Genomic DNA, 21290 nt, shown 5'->3' on the forward strand with positions numbered 1-21290 from the left:
AATGGCTTGCTTATAAGAACTAAGCCATTAATATGAAATACATTAATACATTAAGTCATTGAAGTCAGGTAGGACAACAAATCCCATCTACGAAATAAAATGTTGAGTGTTATTGGTGAGTGATATTGGCATTTCATGTACAAGTATGAGTATTTTAACCAATTATTGACCCGATATCTGATACTGGTACATCCCTTTTTCATATGTTTTTCATATGTTTCCAGACCAAAGTTATATAAGAAAAAAGCTAACTCTCTTATTAAAAAATGAAGTATCTAAACGAAATGTGAACATTTTCACAAGGATCAGTCATAGATTAACACAACAGAAATTTTCAAGATGTCCAAAGTATGTTCAATTATGCACAATACATGGTCAGGGAATAACTGCTTCAATGCTGCGAAGCATTAAGGCAATCAGCCTGTGGTATTGCTGAGGCATTATTAAAGCCCAGGTTGCTTTGTTAGTGGCCTTCAGCTCATTTGAATTGTTTGGTCGGATGTTTCTTATCTTCCTCTTGACAATACCTCTTAGATTCTCTATGGACTCTTTGCTCTACAAAGTGAGCTGCTCTAGCTTTGTAATCAAAGAAGTATAAAACATGTGGATATGATGATAAAATATTACTCGGTAAATGTATTAAGTCCTCATTTTAAACTTACTTTAAATGTACCGGGAGCTAGTTTTCTGCAACTACCCACATGGAAGCCAAGCAGGGTCAGTACCTGGTTGGGAGACCACATAGGATAGCTTGGTTGCTGCCGGAAGTGGTGCAGGGGGCGCTCAACCTGCGGTTTTTGGGGTCCTAATGCCTGAGTATAGTGAAGGGGATTCTATACTGCTCGGTGGCCATCATCTTTCAGATGAGATGTTAAACCAAGATCCTGACTTAGTGGTCGTTAAAAATCCCAGGAGCAAGAGCAGGGGTTTAACCCTGGCATCCTGGCCAAATCTGCCCACTGGCCTCTGTCCATCATGGCCTCCTAACCATCCCCATATCATAATTGGCTTCATCACATCTCCTCTCCACCAATCAGCTGGTGTTTGGTGTGCGGTCTGGCGCTATATTACTGCCGTCGCATCATCCAGGAGGATACTGCACACTGGCAATGGATGATGAGATTCCCCCAATGTATAAAGCGATATGAGTATCTAGAAAAGCACTATATAAATGTAAGGAATTATTATAAATTTTTATTATTACTATTACCTAATCTTATGTATTAAAAGTCGGGCAAAACTGAAGAGAAGAGTCAGCAGAGTTGGGATCCATATATAGCTTATAGATGAAACATAGTCAAACAAGCAGAAATCAAAAACTGACAACATAACAATTGAAACATGGTTGGGTGGTGAGGGATGGGTATTTTCTGGAAATAAAATAGCTGGTGGTTGTCTCTGTGCATGCTGCAGGTAGGACAGTTTAACTGTAGACAGAGGTATTTGTGAAGTATCAATGGCCACCAGATAATATAGGCTAGTAGCAATCCCAAGGTGGGCAAATCTGTCAGATGTCTATTTGCATCAACTTTTTGTTGAGGGATTTAGTACAAAAAAATTATCAGGTGAGGGCATCACAGTGGCGCAGTGCTGTCGTTTTATAGCAAGAAGGTTGCTGGGTCAGCTGAAATTTCTGTGTGGAGTTTGCTTGCTCTCCCCGTGTTTGCGTGGGTTTCCTCGGGGTGCTCCGATTTCCCCCACAAGTCCAAAGACATGCACCATAGGTGAATTGGGTAAGCTAAATTGTTCGTACTGTATGTCCTGGTCCTCAAGGTTGGGGGTTAAGCATTGGGCTAACGACTTACCTTGTAAAATATTAGATGTTATGAAACACCAACATGGTGCAGCAAAATGTCAACTTCGATATAAAACAGCTTGAGCAATGTAGTCATATTGTCTGTAACCTCAGTCATTACACCTCACTAAACCTTGCATCATATGCTCATCAGAGAATGGTAGAAATTGTGCTCATACAGGCATAAAAGGGCATTTGTTTTGTTCTCTTTGAGCCTGGGCATTAAGTGACTGAAAAATAGAAACATAGAAACATATGTTTATTTTTTAAAAATGTATAATAAAAAAAAGTCTTGTGTTGAGTATTTTGCCTGAGCACCGATATTCAAGATGTTTATGGTCGGGGAGAACCAGCAATGGAAGTTTTACTTATTCTAAGCCAATGCTTCCAGGCCTTGTCTTTTAAGTATGTGGTTTCACACATTAAAGTTCTGTTCAAATGAGTTTGCAAGAGTTGTAGAGTCATGGGTAGAAGAATTGCCCCAATTCCCTAATTTCAACAATGAATGTTTTCCATAGATGGTGTTGGTAGATGATGTGTCAAACCAAGATCTCAACTCTTGAAAAAAATCTAACAATTATGGAAGCTTTCACAGCGGGAGTATTCAAGCACTTTCTTCACTGATGGAACTAATACTTTATTTTGCTTGGTCATGTATCTGATTCTCAATCAGTAATTGGAGAAGTTCTCGTACATGTCACGTGGAAAAGGAGCAAATAACAATTGTCATCAATGTAGACCAGGGATGTCCAGACTCGGTCCTGGAGGGCCGGTGTCCTGTAAAGTTTAGCTCCAACCTCAAGCAGACATACATGGGCTAGCTAATCAAGCTCTTACTAGGCATTCTAGAAACATCCTTGCAGGTGTGTTAAAGCAAGTTGGAGCTAAAATCTGCTGGATGCCGGCCCTCCAGGACCAAGTTTGGACACCCCTGATGTAGACGATAACGTAGGAGACTTGTGCATTATAAAGTTCCAACCAAAGCAGTCCAAGAATTATGGGAAAGTAGTCAGATTTTATCATGTAGAAGAGAGTGTATTCTGTTTGAAGAGCTCCAGATTGAGTTTGATTACTCAAAAGTTATTGGCTGTGTGGAATGTTGAACTAGACATTTAGTTTCACTACTGCCAGAAAAGATTTTTAAAGGTTTTAAGATATATTATGAAGTCTGACAAATTGTGAATCTGCTCCGTAAAGTTTACTGCTGCTCCAGACTCTAGTACAGGGGTGTCCAAACTTGGCCCTGGATGCTATGTAACGTAATACAATGTAGTATGTAATGTGTATTTATATAGTGCATAAATTGTGTATGGCCATACACCCAAAGTGCTTCACAATCATGAGGGGGGTCTCTCTACACCACCACCAATGTGCAGCATCCACAGGACAACAGCACCAGTGTGTTCACCACACACCAGCTATAGGTGGATTTGAGAGAAAGTAATGGAGCCAATATGGTGGATGGGGATGATGGGGAGGCTATAATCGGTAAGAGCCAATAGAGGGAATTTGGCCAGGACACCAGGGTTACACCCCTATTCTTTACATGAAATGCCATGGGATTTTAGAGAGTGAACACCTCGGTTTAACATCTCATCCAAAAGTCAGTGCTCACCGACAGTATAGTGTCCCATTAACTTTACTGGGGCATTAGGACTGGCCTCACTAACATCACTTCAAATGGCAATCTAGTTTTTTCCATATGGGCAACCATCCAGGTAATGACCAGGCTCAGCCCTGCTTAGCTTCAGTGAGTAACCAGTCCTGGGCTGCAGAGTGATATGGCTGTGTGGATGTATAGTGCCCTGAACAGTTAATCTCCCACTTCAATTAAATACACCTAATCCAGTTAAATACGATCTTACTAGTCATATTAGAAGCTTCTAGATCACAGGTGTCAAACTCAGTTCCAAAAGGGCCGCAGCTCTGCACAGTTTAGTCCCAACCCTAATTAAACACACCTGATCAAACTAATTGAGTCCTTCAGGCTTGTTTGAAACCTACAGGTAAGTGTGTTGGAGCAGGGTTGGAACTAAACTGTGCAGGGCTTCGGCCCTTCAGGAATTGAGTTTGACACCCTTGTTCTAGATTGTCTGTGGTTGTTGGATTAGTCTGCAAGAGGGTTATTATGCTAGGTACTTCTGCACTTTGAGTTAAAGTTGTGAAAATCACAGGTGGAATGCTGTGCTTCTGGGTTCTGAGATAACAATTGGCTTTCCGTTGTCCTGCTTGACTACAATAGAGGAAAAAAGGTTATCTATGTTCTGCCAATCTGTCTGGATTCAGTCTGGCTGATGCAGTAGGAAATCTGGCATCTGGAATTGAGATTGTAAGATAATCAGGAAGATGAGATTGTCGATGTGGATGGCCAGACTGATAAACCTGCTTTGTTTGGTTTTTGTTCGTAGTGACATACCAACTCAACATGTTGCTCTTGACATAGTCATTTATGGTGCAGAAGTTTTAGTACGTCTTCTACCCATCTTGTTTGACCATTAACCATGTAAAAGCGGAGGGCATATTCAGCTGCAAAGTTTTGGCCAAGTTATAATGAAAGCAGATTCTTCCTGGCATTCTCATCATGTACTTCATGTTTGAATGTCATATTAATATCAATCATATCAATATTGTAAAAATGTATTTCTAAAAAGTGGAACTGGTTTTGTTTCACACTGCTTTAAACTAGTCTAAAGGCTTTCTGGTGAGAAATTTGCACACAAATGAGATTCTACTTTACACTGTGGGATACAGGGAATGTTGTTGGTCGACAAATAGAGTACACTGATATTGGAAACCCTTACACTTGGAGGGTGGTCCACCTATAAAGCGAAATGAGCTGTGGAGAGTGGTTGTACATGACTGTAGTGGTGGTAAAATTGGATGTTTTACAAAATCTTTATATACTCCTCAGGGACCTCAAATGTGAGATCAATAATTGCTGATTTTTAAGCATTTTTTGAAATCATGAAGCATGATTTGTGTTTAAAGCCTAGCAAAGCTATCTGTAGCAACGTATCAGCAGAGCTGATGTCTATCAAAGGTTCACAAAACAGGTAAAACTGTCAAAAAAAGCAACCACATGCAGTAAAATTTCAGAATTTTCAGTCAGGGCAAAACAATACATTGCAATGACATAGCAGCATACTGTAAATAGTCCATGTAATGAGAAACATGTGGTAGAGTAATCAGTATCAGGTACACTACTATGGGAAATGGAGTCTAGTAATCAGGTGAGGGAGTCTTTATAGTGAATGGAAGAAACTTAAGAAATTAACTTGAAATCATGCTTTGAAAAATATAACAGGCACATGTTGAAGCATGATTGAAAAACTTTCAAATAGTAAATCTGCCGTATGTTGTATAAGTCAGTTGTGCATAACATGCATTTGGAAGCCAGCAGAAGTCAGTAGTTAGAGATCATAATTTACAAATTTGAAATATTTTTGTTACAAAAACACATCAATCTCCTTCATAAGATATGCATTAACTCCCTGCATATGGATTAGATTGACAACAAATGTATGCCGTGTTGGAAGCTTCAAAATAAAAGCCACTGTCTTACTATTACACAGAATGAAAAAGTCAGGATAAAAATGAAAACTGCTGTGTTTATCTGACAGCAAAAGTTATTTACATTAAGAATATCTTGAGGCTAAATTATGGGTAAATTCATTTAAACTCTTCCTTTAACAGATTATTATCACATTCATTCATTAAATAATGCAAGCATTCACTTTACTGAGAATAAAAGCAATTTTAATGTTATTATTATTTTTATATTCTGTTGCTCACTGGTTCTGAATACACAAACAGGCAAATCATAGATAATGCCAAAAAATGGATAAGGTTGTTTTCTTATTAAATCTCGAATACGATGGATTTGATAAAACCAAAGTTATCAGTAACCACTGCAAAGCTGAATTTCCTTATCACCGAGTACACAGCGTCTGAAGAAACACCTACTGTAAATCACTGTTTCTCAATTACAGTCCTTGTGCTCTTCCATGCTGTAAATTTAAGATGTTTCTCTTATCACTTCTGATGTTCATTTTACTTTGAGCGTAAGTGCCCTGCAAAGTGGACACACAAGGTATTCCACCATGATTTTAGTTTGAAGGGTGTTTCAAATGACATTTTAGCGTGACATCACACTTCTACTGACTTCATGATCACTTAATCAATGCCCTGGCAGTGGCAAACAGCTTTGGTTTCATATTTAATTGAACTACCTAAATGTTTTGATACATTTTTAACATTTAAAGGAAATACTGCTGCAAAAAAAGCCCTTATTAGTTAAAAGCATTAGCAATACAACAGTTATTGCACTTTTGTTCATATATCAGTACTTTTAAAATAAAAGTCTGCAACACATTAGTTTTGAATTCATTATTTATTTTTGTGCAAAACAATGTGGTTGATGACAACTTTTAATCATTGATTAAACCTTAATAATTTGGAGGTTAGAGAGGCTGCCTGGCAACTAAAAGGTCTTTCAATAAGGCATGACTGTTGAAATAGCAATTTTTAACCTTGAAAAAGTATTCAAAATGGGATTAGTTAGACCTTCCACATATGACCCCTGCATTTGTGCATACAGAAGGATGAAATCACAATGAACAAAATAAGTCTAACCCTCCTGACTCATTTCAACTTCACTAAATTACATTCAAATAGCTAGATGCTTTTAAGATGTCAGATTGGAGCAATACATTCAATTAACTTTTTTCTCTTTAATTTCTTTGGTAATTATCTTTGTTTCATTGTAAGTAGGAGCACAAGCGAACCTCTCTCCACTAATTATGGTAATAAATCACTTGAGCTGCATAAACTTGGCAATCATGAGTCAAAGACTCATCTGTGTGTGGGAAAGACTGTCTAACGACCTTGAATATAACAGAAACAACTTGCTAAAACCTCACTTAGGCATTTGGGCTGCATATTCTTTCATCATCCCCACATCCCTGACAACATCTTAAGGCAAAATAGGCTAAAGCTATTATTAATAACCTCATTAATATTTATGCTAGTAGATTTCAGCCTTAACAACAAACTCATTAGCCTCAGTGACACAAAAACAATGTTTTTAACATTTGAAAACTTTTATTCAATGGAGATTTTAAAGGCGTTTTCAAGGGTATTTTAATCACCACCTACAACTTTTGGTGCTGGTTCCATTTGGATGCAATTTTTGATGTCACCATGGAAGTACATTTGTTTTTAAAATATTCACTTTTGTACCACACAGGTCCACAATGCTACCCTAAAGATACATACCAAAATTACCCAAATAGTACACAAGTGGTACTTCTGTACTTATATTTCTAAAAGTGCTCAAAATATACTATTTATCCACACACTGGGCACTTCATTAGGTATACCTTACTAGTACTGGGTTGGAGCCTCTTTTGCCTTCAGCACTCCCTTAATCATTCATGGCATAGATTCAACAAGGTACTGGATATATTCCTCAGATATTTTGGTCCATATTAACGTGATAGCATCACACAGTTGCTGCAGATTTGTTGGCTGCACATCCATTATGTGACTCTTCCGTTCCCCCACATCCCAAAGGTGCTCTATTGGACTAGGCTCTGGTGACTGTGGAGGCCATTTGAGTATTCATTGTCATGTTTAAGAAACCAGTCTGAGATGATTCGTGCTTTATGACATGGCACATTATCCTGCTGGAAGTAGCCATCAGAAGACGGGTACACTGTGGTCATAAAGGAATGGACATGGTCAGCAACAATACTCAGGTAGGCTGCTGCGTTGACACAATGCTCGATTGGTACAAATGGGCCCAAAGTGTGCCAAGAAAATTTCCTCACACCACCACCACTAGCCTGAACAGTTGATACAAGGCAGGATGGATCCATGCTTTCATGTTTTTGATTCCAAATTCTGACCCTTCATTGAAAAAAATTATTCAGAGATGATTCCTTGGATTTACAATTTTTTTTTTTACGTTAAGTGGTTGTAAACAATTTATTTGTGTTGAATTTAAACAAACAAATTAAGTTAAACATTATTAAACTTAATTTGTTTAAATTCAACAAATAATTTGTTTGCAACAGTTTTGCATGCAACACTTTTTTCAGTGTACCATCCGAATGTTGTAGCAAAAATCGAGACTCATCAGACCAGGCAACATTTTTCCAATATTCTATTGTCCAATTTTTGTGAGCCCGAGTGAATTTTAGCCTTAGTTTCCCGTTCTAAGCTCACACGAGTGGCACCCGGAGTGGTCTTCTGCTGCTGTAGCCCATCTGCCTCATGGTTTGATGTGTTGTGCATTCAAAGATGCTCTTCTGTATACAGTACCTCAGTTGCAACAAGAGGTTACTTAAGCTACGGTTGCCTTTCTATCAGCTTGAACCAGTCTGGCCATTCTCCTCTGACCTCTGGCATGACAAGGCATTTGCGCCCAAAAAAACTGCTGCTCACAGGATTTTTTCTCTTTTTCGGACCATTCTCTGTAAACCATTGAGATGATTGTGTGTGAAAATCCCAGTAGATCAGCAGTTTCTGAAATACTCAGACCAGCCCATTTGGCCACAACAAATATGCCATGTTCAAAGTAACTTAAATCCCCTTTCTTCCTCATTCTCATGCTTGGTTTGACCTGTAGCAGATCGTCTTGACCATGTCTACGGCTGTTTCTCCATTCCAAGAATGCAGAGAACAGACTTGCGTTCTTATGGAGACCGATATTGCCATGTTTCCTTGGAAAAAACGAAGTCAGGAGACCGCGAGGGCAGAAGACTTGTCCTTTGAGAAATGAGATGCTGTGTTCTTCCTGATGGTCACATGACCTTCACAGGTTTTAAATGGTAAATTATTTAAACATTCCAGCATTATTACAATGATTTATTGTTTTTCCCCTTTTCAAACTGTATACTTTGCACATTAAAGACATTATCAATACACTCTGCACAATATAAATAAAACAGATTGTAATACAAATTTCAGCAAATACAAACACCCTTAATGTGTTTATTCCTTTATTAAGATGTTTATGGTAATATTTACTTTCACAGTTTCATTCAGGGAAATTCCTGAGGTAAATAAGTTATATCTCTGAACTTTAATAATAAATCTAAATAAAAGGCTGCGCTTCCCACCTCCAGTCGCAATGACTTCTGGGACTTTCAGAGCGAGTTCGGTGCTCAATTCTGCATCGGTGCGTCCTCGATATCAAAAACACATCCGGGAAGTTTCACGCATCCTCCGTACTTGCGGTCTTGAGTATTGGAACTGAACTTAGGCAGCTGATGATGACGTTGCACGAGAACATGAGAACGCAAGACCACTGAAGAACGCATATTGAGAAACAGCCTACATGCCAAAATGCATTGAGTTGCTGCCATGTCATTGGCTGATTCAAAATTTGTGTTAACGAGCAGTTGGACAGGTGTACCTAATAAAGTGACTGGTGAGTGTATATAAAAATAAAAGAAATAAAAAACGTAATAAAAAGATGACAATAAAATTCTACTTTTTAAAATTAAGTAATGGTTAATGTTCATGTTTTTACATTTCAGTCCTTTAGTGAAAAGGGGTAAAACATGTAGCAACATAGTAGTGTAAAATATATAATTTTTTCCTAACTGAAAGCCAGCTTTTTAGACCTGCTACAAATAACAGACATTCTAAAATGTCTCTAAAATGGGGAAGAAAAGCTGTGTCATGTCGATACCATCCCAGCATGTCTGGAATCTGAAGCACATGCATATAAATGTATAAATAAACCAAGTTTTAGGCTGTTTTTAGGCAGATTGCAGTCCTGCAGAAGGTTTGTAGGCGAATCTAAGGCATGCCAAAGTGAAGCTTTGTTTCAATTTCTGGCACTTAAGTTAAATTCTGTACATAATATAGTAATGTACAGTAAGATATTTTGATTCAAGGATCATGCCCCATCATGCTTAATATGTTCCAGGATTTAGTATAACACTTACTTAACAATTACACTTAATTAATGGGCTCCAGCACTAGTATCCCTCTTTAAATGAATAAACTTGAGATCAACAACTAACTATCTATAGATTGTTACTCCAGGAGTATTGGAGGAAAAGATGATGAGAAAGCAGGATACCCATCAGCATAGTACCTAACAAACTGCATTTCCACACTGTTGTTGAGAAGACCTAGTGAGTCTCAATTGGCGTTATAGTTCATTGATTAGTAGGTTCATTCATTCCTTCATTTTCTTTTCGGCTTAGTCTCTTTATTAGGCCAGGGTTGCCACAGCGGAATGAACTGCCAACTTATCCAGCACGTTTTTACACAGCAGATGCCCTTTCAGCCGCAACCCATCTCCGGGAAACACCCACCCACACCCATTCATACTCATACACTACAGACCACATAGCTTACCCAATTCACCTGTACAGCATGCCTTTGGACTGTAGGGGAAACTGGAGCACCTAGAAGAAACCCACACGAACGCAGGGAGAACATGCAACTCCACACAGAAATGCCAACTGACCCAGCTGAGGCTCGAACCAGCGACCTTCTTGCTGTGAGGCGACCGCACTACCTACTGCACCACTGCGTCTCCTGATCAGTAGTGCACTTGAATTCGCAGCCGATTTGGATGTTATCCCTCGCTTGAATGGGCGTTATCAGTTGTTATCAGCTGATTGATATGGACCAGTAGTGGCCTTCTGCTCCTACTGGTAAGCTCAAAAGGCTGTTATCATCCATCCACATTATTTATCAGCTGTAGATCACATACCGTGGCAGGAAGTTAATGAGAATTATTTATATTATTTATTAAATTTCCCATTAATTTTATTTTATTAACGTCTACCCCTACTTCAACCGTAAACCCAACTGTTACTGTAAACAGATCTGGAGTCTTCTCTATTAGTATTGTTGATTAACCATGTGATTGGATGATAACAGCCTCCTGAGCCTACCAGTGGGCACAGAAGGCCCCTGCTAGCCCATATCTATAAGCTGAAAACTACTGATAATGCCCATTCAATCAAGTAATAACATTTGAAGCGGGTAAAATCAGGGCACTGTTAAGAGCATTGATGAGCGTGGTTCACTAGACATTGGGTCACGGAGAGTGAAACGAGAACATCCTTAATGTACAACAACAAAACTGTAATTTATGAATGACAACATGTAATTTTCCTAAATAAATTTACATTTTTAAAAGTACATTACAATGACTGTAAAAAATATGGACGACGCGACAGCCCTTTTTCCCATTGAACGCCTTGAGGGCAAAACGCCTGCTTGACGGGCACAAACTGTCGCAAAAGACTGCTGAAATTGGAGCCAGACATGCGCAGAAGGATTGTCTGATGGAGCCAGAGGAGGAGCCGCGAAAATGAGCGGAGTCGAGCTTCCAACCAAACGCTTTATGTAAAATCAACTACGCCCCCCTTCTCAGCATGCGTTTGCTGTCATATCAACACAAATGGATGTAATAACGTTAACAAATATGAGGGTTTTATATATTCAATCGCGCCAGCTCCAGGCCGCAGCGCATAACTTACTCGCGGCGTCGCGGGCTGATTCCGGCTCGCCTGCTCGCTCGGCCGCCGCATCTGGCTCGATTGACTCGGGCTGGAATTGGGTAGTGAGTCCAGGCATCCAGAGTAGGTCCAGCAGAGGTAACATTAGTCAGTCTGAGCTCTAAGAGATAAGTCTCCGGCAGGCGAGAATCTAGCCAGAACTGTGTTTTGCTATCTGGGTGGCTAGGCGTGTATCAGCAAACTAATAAAGCCCGAAAAAAGCCCTGAACTTAGCGAATAAACAGTGTTCCACCAGGATCATGTATGTCAGAAACTATAGTTTACTGCTGAACTCATTTTGTCATGGTAAAATAACACAGAAATCGAATAATAACATTTCAGTCTACTTCAGTCTCCTGCCGAAGCTCAGACGCCGCGCTTTGAGAAACTGTCAATCACAGCTGTCAATCACGATGACACGCCCAGCATTAAATTACTGCTAAAAACAAACTGTTTACAAAAATGAAGATCTGCACCTATTTCAGCACAATAACCAGTGCCTTAATCGACCAGAACTATCTTTTGGGACATTTTATTGCAAGTGTAATATTTTTTTTTATTTGGGTTCAAGTCTCCTTCATTAACACGGAGGAGGCGGGCTTTATGACTTGTACTGCAGCCAGCCCCCAGGGGGCGATCTAACGGCCGAAACCTTCACTCAAACGTAGGCTTGCGGCACACTTGGTACATTATAGACAATTAATTTAGTTTCACATACCGGCAACATTTCAACCATTTATGGTTCATATGGTGTTCATTTATGGATATATATGAATAGATAACGGTTTCTCTTTAAAAACCATATCATTTAGTGTTATGTTTGGTTATTTGGTTCACATGGATCGCAATTCACACTTCAGCACGTCCATAAGTGAACATAGTGTGCATTAATGCTCCCTGATTTTAACAGTAAATTGTGGGAGCAGACCTTTCAGTGCACTGTAAGAATTTTGTGATTGAGACAGCACTTAAAATGGCTAACACCCTCATCATGGCCCTGACTACAGAAAAGAGAGCTGATTTAAGCCTAGTTCACACTACAGGATTTTAAACATCGGCAGATCGATGTGCCGTTCACACTACATGACTTGACTTTGTGTCTTTTAATCTCTGTGGTGTTCACACTACGCAACACTCTGTGAATGATCCACAAGAGGGGGGTCACACACTACATGATCTGACAACATCTCATTCCCCATCAGCTCATTCAAGCTACCAAACCACAGCCAATGAAATTTTGAGGGAGGAGTCGTCAGAAAAAGCTGAACACTATTGGCTGCTTGTGTGCTGATTACATCACTGACAGCTTTTCAAGCTTTCGAGAAAACATCGTCAATGAATTGTCAATTAATCACTCATCTGTTTTTAATTTTTGTAATTGTATAACTCTTTGAAATAAAACTAACAAATATAACTCTGCCGTTTTCTAACTATCAGTGTATTTCTTTCTGACATTGTTTTTTTTTTTTTTAATTACAAAACAGTAAAGAACTGAGCATTTCGCCTTAAATTACCATTTTGGTCAAAATGACTGCATGCATGTCTGATACTTTTCGCTGTGACTTTAAATATGTGTGCATTTTTTTGCCTAGCAACTTCCTGCTAACATAAACAAAACTTTCTGATGGCAAAAACATCAATTTACTTCAGATATCTTTCAAAACAGCATATTCTGTGCTGCGAAATAGCTCCTGTTTGAAAGTGAAAATGAAAGCCAAGACCTTTACATGTTCTAGTATCTTATCTACATATTTATAGGCTGTATTACCAAAAAAAGTTTTTTTAGGGTAATGGTGTCATTAAATATGATGCCAGACATTCAAAGCTTAATTTTAATATCTCAATAGAAGCTTTAAATGTAAATATGTTGTGACTATATGGCGTTTTATATGAGAACGGTCAGAATGAGCAGTATGGTAATTCTAATAGTTACAGAATTCTAGTTCCACTGTTATTATAGTCTACTCTCATGTCTGTGTTAACACAGAATGAAGCGAGTGCGTTGATGCCCATTCTGACCAATCACAGATGTTTCTGTTGAGCTCCTGAACACACAGGCATTCAGCTCATGCTGATATGCTCTCTCATTGGCTGCAGCTCGTCACTACATCGACCACATGTGGGGTTGAGTCGGCCGACTGCTCTGGAATATTTAGCATGCTAAATGTTGGATTACCGTCTGTGAGGTGTCAGCGACGCGTCAGCGAGCCTCGTTGATGCGTTGTTCAGTAGTTCACACATAAAGAGCGGCGAGCGCAGTGCACCCGCAGATTTCTTCCCGATCACAGCCCGATCTGTCGGCGAGCTCGTTAACTTCCTAATTGGGCTCAAATCAGGCTTAAAATCCTCTAGTGTGAACTAGGCATTAGACGCACCCACAGTCTCAGGGAACTCATCTCTGGTAATGGGCGTGAAGTCTTAGAGTATACTTATGATAATACATGTGTGAATGGACAAACTAGCAGACTGAGCACATTGTAAAACATCTAAAATGTTGTTTTGGTCATTCTAAAATGCTGAAACCATTTCAGTATTAGTGTATTTTATAATTAATAACCTTCAGATTTGTCAAGAGCGTCTGTGCTCCACGTCTAATGTCTTCAAACGCCACCGCGCAGTCACTGTGTGTCGGCATTGTCTTCTGAGGCGCATATCATTTATTAAATAATGAAAAGATTCATGCAGGTTCTCCTATTGCAGTAAATTCCATTTTTACTTTTGATATTTGCTGCCAGTTAATCAAGAAGGGACGATTTTGTTCTCTTTGACTGATTGGAAGGAAATGTTGCTTTACGTTGCACGTCTTTTATGCGATATTCCAGTTCGCACATACAGTTAATTCTTCTTGGATGGAAACATAGCTAGTGATGCTTTCCCAAAAAGAAAAGAAAATCACAGCTTTCTCCTCCAGCCTTAAAAATAAAATGCAGCTCAGAATTGTAAAACAAAAGCAAAAAAAAACTGAATATTTGAAGTGCTCTTACCTCCTGGTTAGGAACGCTGAGGTAGCCGTGGTGAGGTTTGGAGGCTTTGTGTGGTGGACGAGAGAACATCCAGTTTCTGCTGAAGCTTTGGCCGAATACAGGCTGCAGTAGGAAGTAGGGTTTCTCCGAACAGTTAATCACCACCAAAAACAGAGACACCACCACGATAAGGCTGGTAACTATCACTGACTTTTTCTGTAAGGAGGGAAAGAAGAACAGAAAACATGGCATCATTGAAATTTGTAAAATATAAAAAATTACTTATTTTTTCTTTGAACAGGTCGTGCAAACCTTCAAAGGAACTTCAAATAATCATCTAAAATTATACATACATACATACATTATATATATATATAAGCTGTTTTCATTTCTGTGTTTTGCAAAATAGCGTTTAGACTCCCATGAGCTTGGAGGACTGCATCCACACATCTCTGCAAATAACTTTTTAATAAAGTCATCTGGAATGACAAAGAAAGCGTTCTAGCAGGATTCCCAGTTCCTTGAATGCATTTTCAATGCCTCCTCCTTCATCTTACCCCCGATAATGCTCAATAACGTTCATATCTTGTGACTGGGCTGGCCAATCCTGGAGCACCTTGACCTTATTTGCTTTATATAAAATACAAGCTTATATGCAAGTTTTATTTATAAGGAAAATTAAAAAGCACTGCAGTGTTTGGGTGTTTTGTTTTTGTCTGAGGTAGTCTACTGAAATATGTATATTTTATACAAAGTATGAAGCAGAGGACTCCTGGGTGCATCAGGAACAAGCGAGCGAATTGCGCCGCGTGCATAGCGTTCCAAATTTGGCAAATTCTCAAAATCGCACACCTCCATTGGAAAGGAACTTGCGTGCGAAAAAGACAAAATTTGTGAACGGCCCCTGAGGGCCATCATTTGCGATCTCCAGCAGTTGATCTTTTTCTCACACAGACATGCTGGATTCATCTAATTTGTTTACAAATGATTTGCAAATCCATTCCTTGGCAGTTCTTGGGTGTTTCACTGGGCCTACTCCCATTCGCAATGAAAATTTTCTAAAGACGTCTGTTTCCTACTCATTTTGTTAGCTTGTGGTTTATATTCTGGTACTCAAGTGACCGAGATAACCGGTTTTCCAAAATAAAAGTTTTTTTTTATTTTTTTTTATAAAAGATAATTAGTTAGAAGATAAATAGTAAGATAGAAGTTCAGCCTTGGCTAATAAAACAAAAAGAAATAATCAATGGTTTCCTGTGCAGCCCCGTACCAACTGGACCAAGAGGATTGGGAACCACTGCACTAGAATATTGCATGGCTTTCAGCTAATCAAATTCAAGAACCCAAAATAATTTATTTAAAAAAATGAAAACTCCCATCTCAAAAGAGCATCCATCCAGATGTGACCCCACCACAGAGCCAAAGTCCAAGCCCAAACAGGTTTTTACCCCACCAGCCAAATTCAGATCCAACTTACTGTTACTGTTAGCCTCCTGCAGATTTACAGACTGAGCAGCTATGAGATCAGTGCCAAAGCCTTTGCCCGTTAAGGACACTCACTCTGTGGATGAAGGTCACCCTAGAGCCAGAACTTGTAGCCCTACTCTTTCCAGAGCCAAAGCCAGCCCATGGCACTCTCACAGATTTTGCTGCATTCTGATGACTTGGAGTTGTTATTTTCTTGGTTCTGCAGGGCTGTGAAGTAAGATAAAGGTAATGATGGCTATTTTAAAGTCCACATAAACCGAAACCTGCAACTGCTTTTTTTGTTTTGTTGTGTTTTTTTGTATTGTGACGCAGTTCCTAGAAAAACAGAATATTAAATAAGAAAAGAGTGGGCGTAGCTTGTTTAGAAGAGTTATTAAAACCTAAAAGACACCTCATCCTCACCATTTTTGTTTGTTGTCAAAACTGACAGTTTGGGGGACGTGGTTAAGTATGTTTACCACGCCTAATACACAAGACATATGTAATCTGACAATTTAATTGAAAAAAAAAAAACAGAAAGTGCAATTTCAGATTTTTAAGTTAAATATTATATTATCACATATTATCAACAAAACACCAAATAAATACCACAAAACAACTTGTAATTGAATGCAATTGTCTCACCTATCTAAATCCATCTGGAAAGTGTTGGGGAATTCATTGTGTCTTGATGAATTTCTGATGAATGTATTACTCTCATTTATATGCTTATTTGAGTGATTTCAGTATTTTTATTATTATTATTATTATCTATTGTATTATTACCTGTATTATTACCTGTGGCATTATTCTCAGGTTTGTGTGCTTTGGTAAATAAAAGTAATTCTGTGTAAATGCAGTCAGAGATGAGAAGATAAATTTGAAGAGCAGCATTAACGTCACTATAAGGGTTGATTTATGGAAGCAAGGCCAAAAGGACACCTGCGTTCTGTTCTGTAACTCATGATAAGGCACACCTGCACGTGCGCCCACACTCATTTGTAATGACTTCTAAAAAAATATGAGTACCTATGAACTTCAGCTGAACTTACAGTTGACAGCTCAGTGGACAGTGAGCAAGATATATTGTTGAGCATTGTTTTTTTGGCTGAGTCATAGCTTTTGAAATAGGAAGGAAAGGTCTTAACTGGACATGGGTAAGACCCCTGAAAGACCCTGGGACTTTAGTGGCGGGCACCTGAGAGATTTGAGATCCCATTAGCAAGGAAGCTGATGGAGGTGTGTAATGTGTAAATTTGGGTGGAGCATTAAGACACAGAAATGTATTTAAACTGTGTGCAAGCCTATGTTCGGCAGACACTCGAACGACCTGTCTCTGTTGTTACTGATGCTGTAACAATAAACTGCTTTGCCTAAAGACTTCGGAGATCTCAGACTTTGTCATTTTTGGAGAACTTTGACTTAGAGACTTAGAATATTTTGCAGACCAGAAACTTTTTTCCACAACAAAAGCTATTCTGGCACGATAGTTCACTTTGTATGGTATTGTATTCATGATAACTCAGAGTTGAATCTGGTGAAGCATGATTCCACAAAAGAAATAAAAGCATTGTAAAATCAAGGTAAAACTACATGTTTCCAGTGCACTCTTTTCTTATGTTTTCTTTTGAAAACTATTGGTGGTCTAGGTCTAGGTGTTCTCTGTACGCGAAGTGCGGCCATAAGAAGGATGACACATTTTGTTACATTCTACATATGTTTTGAGTTCTTATTTTGTTTTTGCTTGCTATTGCTCTCTCTCTCTCTCTCTCTCTCTCTCTCTCTCTCTCTCTCTCTCTCTCTACTGTGTATTCTGTCTTGCCCTAGGTATGCGACCATTGGTAGAGAAGTTTGTCACTCCATATTGTGATGTCACACTGCACTCCAATCAGCACCAAAATTAAACTCAAAACCAAACTCATCACTCTGTTGGGTTGCGCCAAACAACCTGTTCTTCTGCGTTTTCATTATTCTTTGTGGTTACATTATTTTTTTTTTTCCCTCATTAAGGCATTTTTTTAATCGCGATCTTTGTGTAGCCTACTTTACCTGATTATTAGAAAGTCGAAAAACCTCTTGGAGAATTAGCTTATCCCATAACAGTCTTTGTTTTGCTAATTACTAACAAATTGTACTTTACGAGAACTCAATTAATTGTGTTATGCTGTGTTCACACCAGACACAGCATGTGCAAATATATCCCGTGAACATTTTGAGTTTACTTGCTTCATTCACGCAACAAATTCTCTTCATTCGCGTGTCAAATTCACTTCACAATCGACATGGATTCGTGGCATGGGCAGGGCTTTTATCTGCCTGGTGACTCAAGCTTCGTTGCTAAATCGCTAACATGAATTTTATTGAGAGAATGTTTATGCTGTGTTAATGTGCTTTAGGAAGGCTGAAAAACAGCGTATATTAGTTTGGAGCATTGTCTGAGTCCACTAGATCCTTTCAAAGGTGTACCCAGCTTTGTAAGTTGATCAACTCCTCCAGAAACTATACCTGAATGATGGAGGCTTTCAGCATTGCTTCTGACTGAACCAAGCCCAGTTTGATAAGCTGCTGTTGGTGTCGGCAAGAGGATTTTCCCTCAGGACACCAACAGGCACTACGTCATAATCACTCCCCTACAAGAGCAAGCTCATGATTGGATAAAGTGGAGCGAATGTCTGCATCTTTGCGTTGGCTTAACATGTAAATCACTCACTCTTGACACTTCATCCGGGTCTGGTGTGAAGAGTTTTCTTGTTGTTAGTTAGTTTACGGAGTAGTTGCCAACCCTATAGTTTTGTTTTGGGTAGTTTGTGTAGATTAGGTTTAGCGTTGGATCCAAGAAGATTACGTTTTTGATTTCAATACCTTCCCTTGGTTAATTAGTTTAGTGGGTTGGAATTTAGTTCGATTGTTCTGTTTTATTTATTTATTTGTTTTTAGCAACACTCCTGTTTTTGTTTTGATTCGGTTACTAATTTATTTACATTCTAAATTCTTATATTCATTGTTTATTACTATTGTTAAAAAAAATTACTAATATTGTTTCACATTTCCATTTGTTTTTCTTTCATACAGCAGCAGAAAAATCTCACCTAATGTTTCATCTCATCCTCGTGACAACTAAATATGTTACAACTTTGAAAAACTGTAGGCAAAGTCCACTAAATCCGTTCAAAGGTGCATCCAGCTCTGTAAGTTTATCAACTCCTCCAGAAACTATACCTGGATGATGGAGGCTTTTAGTGGTACTTCTGACTGAACCGAGCCCAGTTTGATGAGCTGTTGTCATGTCGGCAAAAGGATTTACCCCTCGGGAAACCAACAACAGGCACTATGTCATAATCACGACCCTACAAGAGCAAGCTTATGATTGGTTAACCCGGTGTGAAGGTCTGCTGAAGTTCAGATTTTCCAACTCGAGCAATTCACACATTAATGTGCGTCAAACGTGCAAAATGCTAATCTCGCGCAGCTCATTCACGCGAACTGCATCGCAGGATGTCTATTCGCATCTTTGAATTGACTTGACATGTAAATTACTTGCTCTTGATGCTTTATTTGTGTCTGGTGTGACCGCAGCATTAGAGTAGTGTTCTTGTTGTTAGTTTACGGAGTAGTTGCCACCCCTGTAGTTTCGTTTTAGGTAGTTTGTGTAGTTTAGTTTAGTTTAAGCGTCGATACGTGGAGATTTCGTTTTTGACTTCGACACTTTCCTTTGGTTAATTAGTTTAGTGGGTTGGGATTTAGTTAGATTGTTTTGTTTTATTTATTTATTTGTTTGTCTTAAGCAACACTCCTGTTTTTCTTTTGATTCGGTTACTAATTGATTTACATTCTAAAGTCTTATATTAATTGTTTCATATTATTGTTTAAAAATTACTACTATTGTTTCACATTTCCAATTGTTTTCTTTTATCCAGCAGCAGAAAAATCTCACTTTATCTTATGTCTCATCCTCGTAACAACTAAATATGTAACCATTTTGAAAAATTGCAGCCTGAGACAACGATCTCAAATAAGCCTGCAATGCCCACATGGAGAAATCTTTCACCCTCACGCAGATCAAAACTTCAGATCTCATGGATTGACTGGGTTTCTGTTCTCAAAATCCACAGAACATCAGTTGACTGCATCTTTAGACCAAAATTACTTAAAGTTCAAGTGATTATCTTTGCATCATGCCTCAAGCAACGTCTGTGTACAGAAGTGTAACACATTACTGAGACATGAAAAAAAAAGCAATTCCACTGCTATTTCACTGCTAAGGTGTGAATTTCTGTGTTCTTTGATGTAGTTTGATGGCTTGAAATTAGCCATCTAGTCTGCAGTCATGACTGGAATAATAGAGCGGCTGTCAGCAAATCTTTCTGAGTCAGTAGGGCTCAAATCTGGCACATCAAACATCTCAGGGAGCGTGTTTGGGTTTGCACTTCACAGGAAGACATCAAACACGATGAGTTGATATCAAAAAATGACCATTTAAGTGTCAGACTAAAAGACTGCATTGCACAGGGTGCTGGAAGATTACATCATTGTCTCACATTTATGTTGTGTTATTGAGATGAAGAGTAATACAACCCCAAATCAGAAAAGGCTGGGACAGTATTGAAAGCGCAAATAAAAAACAAAAGTAGAGATTTCTACATTTATTTGACTTGTATTTTATTGCAGACAATAAAACAAATATAATTTAATGTGTTCCTCATTAATTTTTTTTTTTTTAATAAGCGCATATTTCAATTTTGGTCCTTGCAACATTAAAAGAAAAAGGGGGAGCAATTTTGGGTTAGTAATCAGGTAAATTGCTTAAAGGTGCAGTATATAAGTTTGACAACTGGTGGCTAAACTAGGTATTACATGCCTGGTTCAAAACTCATGCAAGCGCAGGTTGCCAGATTAACGATATCAACAGAAGTGTTGTAGTGGAGTACTTAGTGGAGTACTGAGGGAGTACTTAACACTATGTACAGTTGCCTTGAACCATGCCAAAACACGCTTGTCCCCTCTCCCGTCTCCCCCAAAGGCTAGCACTCACATTGCATCCGAGGCTGAGCATGCTTACGTCATCAACATTGTGCTGTTTAGTTTAGAAGAGAAGTGCTATCGCTCAGCACAGTGGACATTGCTTTAGTAATATCGCTTTAGTCGTTTGATTTGCGGTGGCACACAGTCAAATATTACGCTGAACAGATCGGTGACTTTTGACACTCATAAATAAAAGTCCTCGTTCTGCAGGTATTAGGAGGTTTGCTGAAGGTGCAGCTGTCGTGCAGTGAGGGGTTTGTGTCTTTAATAAACTATGACAGTTTGCGTTCATTAAACAGAATGATTAATAAATCCATATGAAGCAGTCCCTTAAAAGTCACGTCTCGTCTTTAGTTTCTGGCTCAGAGGTAAAGTCTGGATTGGATACACGGCCTGAAGTGCGATATGCACATCAATCATAGTAGCATTTTTTTATGACACTGTATAACAATAATTATTATTTTAACAGTACTATGACGGTAGGGTTTAGGCTTGGGGTTGGGGTAGGCGTTTAAA

The 21290-nt window shown here is 38.8% G+C and overlaps 2 protein-coding genes across 4 annotated transcripts in view; one reads left to right on the forward strand and one right to left on the reverse strand.

Annotated features, from left to right (window-relative positions):
- Positions 1-21290, forward strand: part of zzz3 (zinc finger, ZZ-type containing 3) — a 675084-nt gene that overhangs the window by 606288 nt on the left and 47506 nt on the right. The window lies entirely within an intron of this gene.
- The window catches only part of st6galnac3 (ST6 (alpha-N-acetyl-neuraminyl-2,3-beta-galactosyl-1,3)-N-acetylgalactosaminide alpha-2,6-sialyltransferase 3), a 136004-nt gene that overhangs the window by 64002 nt on the left and 50712 nt on the right, over positions 1-21290 (reverse strand). For all 3 annotated transcript variants that reach the window (XR_015477539.1, XR_015477540.1, NM_212625.2), the window contains 1 exon segment: positions 14307-14501. Coding sequence is in view for 1 of the 3 variants with exons in the window: in NM_212625.2 (NP_997790.1) it covers positions 14307-14501 (195 nt within the window). In the remaining 2 variants the exon portion in view is untranslated.

This window comes from Danio rerio, chromosome 2 (assembly GCF_052040795.2).
Source record: "Danio rerio strain M-AB ecotype USA chromosome 2, GRCz13ab, whole genome shotgun sequence".
In the NCBI taxonomy this organism is placed as follows: domain Eukaryota; kingdom Metazoa; phylum Chordata; class Actinopteri; order Cypriniformes; family Danionidae; genus Danio; species Danio rerio.